Source organism: Lepidochelys kempii, chromosome 1, assembly GCF_965140265.1.
Source record: "Lepidochelys kempii isolate rLepKem1 chromosome 1, rLepKem1.hap2, whole genome shotgun sequence".
NCBI classification, from domain to species: domain Eukaryota; kingdom Metazoa; phylum Chordata; order Testudines; family Cheloniidae; genus Lepidochelys; species Lepidochelys kempii.
In genome coordinates this window covers 91,178,784-91,187,437 of record NC_133256.1, presented here as the reverse complement: position 1 = coordinate 91,187,437, position 8,654 = coordinate 91,178,784, and the positions used below count along the sequence as shown (strand labels likewise).

At 43.7% G+C, this 8,654-nt stretch overlaps 1 protein-coding gene across 1 annotated transcript; it reads right to left on the bottom strand.

Annotated features, from left to right (window-relative positions):
* Window positions 1-1,048: 1,048 nt before the first annotated feature.
* On the bottom strand, window positions 1,049-2,927 carry LOC140904874 (uncharacterized). The gene is made up of 2 exons (XM_073327194.1): window positions 2,213-2,927; window positions 1,049-1,625 (listed from the first exon to the last, which is right to left on the bottom strand). Exons 1-2 carry the CDS (start codon window positions 2,793-2,795, stop codon window positions 1,105-1,107), a joined length of 1,104 nt encoding a protein of 367 aa, XP_073183295.1. The 5' UTR covers window positions 2,796-2,927; the 3' UTR covers window positions 1,049-1,104.
* Between the last annotated feature and the right edge of the window lie 5,727 nt (window positions 2,928-8,654).

The following is an 8,654-nucleotide window of genomic DNA, read 5'->3' as shown; positions in this document are numbered from 1 at the left end:
CAGACAGCTACCGGTCAGTTGGGAATCAATTTGGAGTGGGCAAATCTACTGTGGGGGCTGCTGTGATGCAAGTAGCTCACACAATCAAAGATCTGCTGATATCAAGGGTAGTGACCCTGGGAAATGTGCAGGTCATAGTGGATGGCTTTGCTGCAATGGGATTCCCTAACTGTGGTGGGGCTATAGACAGAACCCATATCCCTATCTTGGCACCGGAGCACCAAGCCGCCGAGTACATAAACCGCAAGGGGTACTTTTCGATAGTGCTGCAAGCTCTGGTGGATCACAAGGGACGTTTCACCAACATCAACGTGGGATGGCCGGGAAAGGTGCATGACGCTCGCATCTTCAGGAACTCTGGTCTGTTTCAAAAGCTGCAGGAAGGGACTTTATTCCCAGACCAGAAAATAACTGTTGGGGATGTTGAAATGCCTATATGTATCCTTGGGGACCCAGCCTACCCCTTAATGCCATGGCTCATGAAGCCATACACAGGAAGCCTGGACAGTAGTCAGGAGCTGTTCAACTACAGGCTGAGCAAGTGCAGAATGGTGGTAGAATGTGCATTTGGACGTTTAAAGGCGCGCTGGCGCAGTTTACTGACTCGCTTAGACCTCAGCGAAACCAATATTCCCACTGTTATTACTGCTTGCTGTGTGCTCCACAATATCTGTGAGAGTAAGGGGGAGACGTTTATGGCGGGGTGGGAGGCTGAGGCAAATCGCCTAGCTGCTGGTTACGCGCAGCCAGACACCAGGGCGGTTAGAAGAGCACAGGAGGGCGCGGTACGCATCAGAGAAGCTTTGAAAACCAGTTTCATGACTGGCCAGGCTACGGTGTGAAAGTTCTGTTTGTTTCTCCTTGATGAAACCCCCCGCCCCTTGGTTCACTCTACTTCCCTGTAAGCTAACCACCCTCCCCTCCTCCCTTTAATCACCGCTTGCAGAGGCAATAAAGTCATTGCTGCTTCACAGTCATGCATTCGTTATTCATTCTTCACACAAATAGGGAGATGACTACCAAGGTATCCCAGGAGGGGTGGTGGAGGAGGGAAGGAAAATGCCACACAGCACTTTAAGCACAGCACTTTAAAAGTTTACAACTTTAAAATTTATTGAATGACAGCCTTCTTTTTTTTGGGCAATCCTCTGTGGTGGAGTGGCTGGTTGGCCGGAGGCCCCCCCACCGCGTTCTTGGGCATCTGGGTGTGGAGGCTATGGAACTTGGGGAGGAGGGCGGTTGGTTACAGAGGGGCAGCAGTGGCAGTCTGTGCTCCAGCTGCCTTTGCTGCAGCTCAACAATACACTGGAGCATTCTGGTTTGGTCCTGCAGCAGCCTCAGCATTGAATCCTGCCTCCTCTCATCACGCTGCCGCCACATTTGAGCTTCAGCCCTGTCTTCAGCCCGCCACTTACTCTCTTCAGCCCTCCACCTCTCCTCAAGGTCATTTTGTGCTTTCCTGCACTCTGACATTATTTGCCTCCACGCATTCGTCTGTGCTCTGTCAGTGTGGGAGGACAGCATGAGCTCGGAGAACATTTCATCGCGAGTGCGTTTTTTTTTCTTTCTAAGCTTCACTAGCCTCTGGGAAGGAGAAGATCCTGTGATCATTGAAACACATGCAGCTGGTGGAGAAAAAAAAAGGGACAGCGGTATTTAAAAAGACACATTTTATAAAACAGTCGCTACACTCTTTCAGGGTAAACCTTGCTGTTAACATTACATACATAGCACATGTGCTTTCGTTACAAGGTCGCATTTTGCCTCCTCCCACCACGTGACTACCCCCTCAACCTTCCCTCCTCCCTGTGGCTAACAGCGGGGAACATTTCTGTTCAGCCACAGGCAAAGAGCCCAGCAGGAACGGGCACCTCTGAGTGTCCCTGAAGAAAAGCGCTCTATTTCAACCAGGTGACCATGAATTATATCTCACTCTCCTGAGGATAACACAGAGAGATAAAGAACGGATTTTGGTTGAATGCCAGCAAACATACACTGCAATGCTTTGTTCTACAGTGATTCCCGAGTACGTGTTACTGACCTGGAGTGGTAAAGTGTCCTACCATGAAGGACGAAATAAGGCTGCCCTCCCCAGAAACCTTTTGCAAAGGCTTTAGGACTACATCTAGGAGAACCGCAAATGCCAGGGCAAAGTAATCCTTTCACATGCTTGCTTTTAAACCATGTATAGCATTTTAAAAGGTACACTCACCAGAGGTCCCTTCTCCGCCTGCTGGGTCCAGGAGGCAGCCTTGGGTGGGTTCGGGGGGTACTGGCTCCAGGTCTAGGGTGAGAAACAGTTCCTGGCTGTCGGGAAAACCGGTTTCTCCGCTTGCTTGCTGTGAGCTATCTACAACCTCCTCCTCCTCATCTTCTTCTTCGTCCCCAAAACCTGCTTCCGTATTGCCTCCATCTCCATTGAAGGAGTCAAACAACACGGCTGCGGTAGTGGTGGCTGAACCCCCTAAAATGGCATGCAGCTCATCATAGAAGCGGCATGTTTGGGGCTCTGACCCAGAGCGGCTGTTCGCCTCTCTAGTTTTCTGGTAGGCTTGCCTCAGCTCCTTCAGTTTCACGCGGCACTGCTTCGGGTCCCTGTTATGGCCTCTGTCCTTCATGCCCTGGGAGATTTTCACAAAGGTTTTGGCATTTCGAAAACTGGAACGGAGTTCTGATAGCACGGATTCCTCTCCCCAAACAGCAATCAGATCCCGTACCTCCCGTTCGGTCCATGCTGGAGCTCTTTTGCGATTCTGGGACTCCATCATGGTCACCTGTGCTGATGAGCTCTGCATGGTCACCTGCAGCTTGCCACGCTGGCCAAACAGGAAATGAGATTCAAAAGTTTGCGGTTCTTTTCCTGTCTACCTGGCCAGTGCATCTGAGTTGAGAGTGCTGTCCAGAGCGGTCAGAATGGAGCACTCTGGGATAGCTCCCGGAGGCCAATACCATCGAATTGTGTCCACAGTACCCCAAATTCGAGCCGGGAACGTCGATTTAAGCGCTAATCCATTTGTCAGGGGTGGAGTAAGGAAATCGATTTTAAGAGCCCTTTAAGTCGAAATAAAGGGCTTCACTGTGTGGACGGGTGCAGGTTTAAATCGATTTAACGTTGCTAAATTCGACCTAAAGTCCTAGTGTAGACCAGGGCCTAGTAAGTTGTATACATTTGTTTAGGTCATGAATCCGATTTCCATGGGATTTAACTTTTAAATGTGGGTTTTTTTCTATGTATGGTATTTGAATGTGTAGGCAAACATATGAATGGATGAGAAAATATGCAGGTAAACAGTTATACATTACTGACATTACTAACTCTTTGAAGAACACCCCATAGGACGATAAAGGAGGCATGTGGAGAGCAGGGGATCAGTGATACTACAGTAAGAACACAGAAAATAAACAGACCAGTGGACTCTCATCCCACACAGAAAGGCCAACATGTTCTTAAAATGGGGCCTAAAGCTAGCCTGCTAAGCCCATATATAGGCATGCAAATAATTGGTCTGATTTTCATCAGTTCCAAGCACTTAACAGCTCCCACTGATTTCAGCAAAGGACCCTTATCTGAGAACATAAATATTGACTTCTTAGCCTAAATTTGGGCATTCGCAGGGAGATTTTTAAGATAGGCCAAAGAGTTTAGAAGCACACATCCCATAGTGGACACACTGGTCACAATCAAAGCACTTAAGAACATACTGTATACAACAGTTTCAGAGTAGCAGCCGTGTTAGTCTGTATTCGCAAAAAGAAAAGGAGTACTAGTAGCACCTTAGAGACTAACCAATTTATTTGAGCATAAGCTTTTGTGAGCTACAGTTCACTTTATCCGATGAAGTGAGCTGTAGCTCATGAAAGCTTATGCTCAAATAAATTGGTTAGTCTCTAAGGTGCCACTAGTACTCCTTTTCTTTTTGTATACCCCTGTGTCAAGGTTCCTCCCCCACTCTAAACTCTAGGGTACAGATGTGGGGACCTGCATGAAAACCTCCTAAGCTTACTTTTACCAACTTAGGTTAAAACTTCCCCAAGGTACAAATTAATTTTATCCTTTGTCCTAGGAATATTCACTGCCACCACCAAACTCTAACTGGGTTTACTGGGAAACGTAGTTTGGACATGTCTTTCCCCCCAAAATCCTCCCAATCCTTGCACCCCACTTCCTGGAAAAGGTTTGGTAAAAATCCTCACCAATTTGCATAGGTGACCAGAGACCCAAACCCTTGGATCTGAGAACAATGAAAAAAGCATTCAGTTTTCTTTCAAGAAGACTTTTAATAGAAATAGAAGTAGATAGCAGTAAAGGAATCACCCCTGTACAATCAGGATGGTAGATACCTTACAGGGTAATTAGATTCAAAACATAGAGAATCCCTCTAGGCAAAACCTTAAGTTACAAAAAAGACACACAGACAGAAATAGTCATTCTATTCAGCACAATTCTTTTCTCAGCCATTTAAAGAAATCATAATCTAACACATACCTAGCTAGATTACTTACTAAAGTTCTAAGACTCCATTCCTGGTCTATCCCCAGCAAAAGCAGCATACCAACAGACCCAGACCCTTTGTTTCTCTCCCTCCTCCCAGCTTTTGAAAGTATCTTGTCTCCTCATTGGTCATTTTGGTCAGGTGCCAGCGAGGTTACCTTTAGCTTCTTAACCCTTTACAGGTGAGAGGATTTTCCTCTGGCCAGGAGGGATTTTAAAGGGTTTACCCTTCCCTTTATATTTATGACACCCTGTTTATTCAAAACCCAATTATCCAAGCCACCACTTTATCCAAATTCCTTCATCGTCCGCCATGTACCCCATGCTAGGGGACAAGAAAGGGATTCAGATGCAAAGATTCAGATAACAGAGCAGAGACCCCCCCACCAGAACTGCAAGAAGGAGGATGAGGATGAGCCCCCGGTCGTGGCTACCCTGCTGCTGAAAGACAACCCAGGGAACCTTTTGCAGCCCTGCTGTCACAGGAATGAGTGACAACAGAGTTACAATGGGCTCCCTGGGCTGCTGCAAGGCCGGTGACACCTGATCTCTGCAGGCACAAGATGCAGGGAAGGCTGTGGGTCTGACAGGGCAGAGCACAATCCTGGCCAGGAATCTGTTCTGCGCCAGACCTTGAGCCTGCAGGGATTGAATGTCACTGGCTCTCAGGCAGTGTAGGGAGCCCCACTGTCCCAGGAGTGAGTGAGCAGGGCAGAGCAGATACACACCAGCCACAACGGTGAGGAAGATGAGCCTCCTCATCTTCTGCCGCTGAGTGGATGAATGGTTCTTGCCCCCTCAATCATCCAAACTCCTAATTATCCAAATAAAATCTGCATCCCCCATGACATTTGGATAATCTGATGTATACTGTACTTAAATTTGAATTGAAGTAACCGAGTTAGCACATGCTCAAATCTTTTACTGAGTTCAGTACTCAAGGGATTAGTTAAATGGTCTTAGTCTTCTGATGAAAATGTTTGGGTGGCTCATCTGGCAGAGTTTTTTGAATTCTCCCAGTGCTACTGATAATGGTATTGTTTACATTCAAAGCAATGCCCTTTCATAATCTGAAATTGTGTAGAAAAGCTCTGTACTGTTTACTAAGAATCACAGATAGAAAAATGTCAGCAGTACTTTCATCAAGATGTTTTACTTCTAACCACAGAATGACAGAGAAATGGCAGTGTTTTAACATCCTTGACTTGTATGTTCATTAATGCTTTTGCATTTTGTTTTGAATGTTGTTTTTCCCCTTACGTTATACTATATAATTAAATTATTTTACAGTGACAGCACAGGAATAGATTAGAATATCGATACATTTGTCTCACCTGAGGCAGTGAGCCATAAATAATAGCACTTATTAAACTTGAAACCTAAGTTTTGCCAAATCAGTGAAAGTTTAGTTACGGCTTTCTGCCTTTACAAAACTAGATCTCACAATATTTTAACATGACCCCACCACACGTTTCTCTAATGTGGCATATGGTATGATTTCATGTGACAAAAAACAGAACTACTGTAGCATTTGCAAGCCTGCTGTTGGTTTTCCAAACAGGTTGTGCACACAAAGCCTACAACATTGCATGTGTTTATTTCATTTCAGCTCCAAGTTTAATGTATTAGGGAATCAATAAAATATATAAAACTGATAAAATAGCTATTATTAGTCTATATTGTGATGCAAAGAGATCTCTTTTTTTAGGGTCCAAAAATACAGGTAGCTAGAGAATCAAATTCATCAGAGATTACTTACTTGTTTGTATTCTGGTAATGCACTAATAAGACTCCCCCACCAGGAATATAGTCACACAGTATATATGGAGTTTTATAAAAAACACAGAAAGAAAGGGCCCCAGAAAAAACAATTGCCAAAACAGGTGCAGATATTTTTCCTACACAAAAAGTAGTGACCACATCATCTAATTGTGTGCTTCTAGTAGAGTCCTGCAGGGATTAGTTATTGGCCCTGTGCTGTTTAAACTATTTTATCAATAACCTAGAAAAAGAGAAAGTTTGCAGATGACACAGAGATTGTGGGATTTGGTAAATAATGAATGGCACAGGTCACTGATACATAACAGTCTGGATCACTTGGTAAACTGGGCACAAGGAAACATGTTTTAATATGGCCAAATACACACACACACACATATATATATATATATATATATATATATATATATATATATATATATATATATATATATATATATATATAAACAAAGAATATTTGATAATGGACACCTCAGTCTAGCAAAGAAAGATATGAGATGATCCAGTGGCCAGAACTTGAAGTTAGTTAAATTCAGACTGGAAATAAGGTGTAAATTTTCAACAGTCAGGGTAATTAACCAATGGAAGAATTTACCAAGGGTTGTGGTGGATTATGTATCAATGGCAGTTTTTAAACCCAAGATTACATGTTTTTTTTTCAAAAGATCTGTTCTAATTCAAAGAGGAATTATTTCAAGGAAATGCAAGCCCCTGTATTAAACAGGAGGTCAAGCTAAATGATCCCAGTGGTTCATTCTGGCCTTAGAATCCATTGATCTATTTCTATGTGCTCAGAACATTTTATATTTGACCATATCCTCTGTCCATTACAGGCAATTGTGGATTTCCCATTGAGTTCAGTGATGCAGGATCAAGTACATTGTGCCTTAACAGATGAATCTCTACATTCCATTTGAAGGATCAGAATCAAGTCTGTATCATATTGTATATAGTCTAATACAAAATACCTTAGTGTTTTTCAAAACACTGAGCATTAACCGTGAGTCAGTCATGGAATGGCATATTACTATAAATAGTTTGTTAAAAAACCTATAGGAAGATGTAATCATTTTTCAGGCTGTGTAACATAATTTAGCTTTCAGAGTAGCAGCTGTGTTAGTCTGGATTCGCAAAAAGAAAAGGAGGACTTGTGGCACCTTAGAGACTAACAAATTTATTTGAGCATAAGCTTTCGTGAGCTACAGCTCACTTCATTGGATGCATTCAGTGGAAAATACAGTGGGGAGATTTATATACACAGAGAACATGAAACAATGGGTGTTATCATACACACTGTAAGGAGAGTGATCACTTAAGATGAGCTAATATGAGCAGGAGTGGGGGAGGGGAAGAAAACCTTTTGTAGTGATAATCAAGGTGGGCCATTTCCAGTAGTTGCAAGAACGTCTGAGGAACAGTGGGTGGGTGGGGGAGGGAAATAAACATGGGGAAATAGATTTACTTTCTGTAATGAGCCATCCACTCCCAGTCTCTATTCAAGCCTAAGTTAATTGTATCCAGTTTGCAAATTAATTACAATTCAGCAGTCTCTCATTGGAGTCTGTTTTTGAAGTCTTTTTGATGTAATATTCATAGAATCATATCATAGAATCATAGACCATCAGGGTTGGAAGGGACCTCAGGAGGTCATCTAGTCCAACCCCCTGCTCAAAGCAGGACCAATCCCCAATATTGCGACTTTTAGGTCTGTAATCGAGTGACCAGAGAGATTGAAGTGTTCTCCAGCTGGTTTATGAATGTTATAATTCTTGACATCTGATTTGTGTCCATTTATTCTTTTACGTAGAGACTGTCCAGTTTGACCAATATACATGGCAGAGGGGCATTGCTGACACATGATGGAATATATCACATTGGTAGATGTGCAAGTGAACGAACCTCTGATAGTGTGGCTGATGTGATTAGGCCCTATGATGGTGTCCCCTGAATAGATATGTGGACACAGTTGTCAACGAGCTTTGTTGAAAGGATAGGTTCCTAGGTTAGTGGTTCTGTTGTGTGGTATTTGGTGGTTGGTGAGTATTTGCTTCAGGTTGGGGGGCTGTCTGTAAGTAAGGACTGACCTGTCTCCAAAGATCTGTGAGAATGACGGGTCGTCCTTCAGGATAGGTTGTAGATCCTTGATGATGCGTTGGAGAGGTTTTAGTTGGTGGCTGAAGGTGATGGCTAGTGGCGTTCTGTTATTTTCTTTGTTGGGCCTGTCCTGTAGTAGGTGACTTAGGGAACTCTTCTGGCTCTCTCAATCTGTTTCTTCACTTCTGCAGGTGGGTATTGTAGTTGTAAGAATGCTTGATAGAGATCTTGTAGGTGTTTGTCTCTATCTGAGGGGTTGGAGCAAATGCGGTTGTATCATAGAGCTTGG

Excerpts from the sequence above, each read along its gene's own strand:
- LOC140904874 (XM_073327194.1), bottom strand. The coding sequence starts at position 2,795 with ATGCAGAGCTCATCAGCACAGGTGACCATGATGGAGTCCCAGAATCGC. Across the intron at positions 1,626-2,212 it reads AGGCGGAGAAGGGACCTCTG|CTGCATGTGTTTCAATGATC; the intron begins GTGAGTGTACCT and ends TTTCTCCACCAG.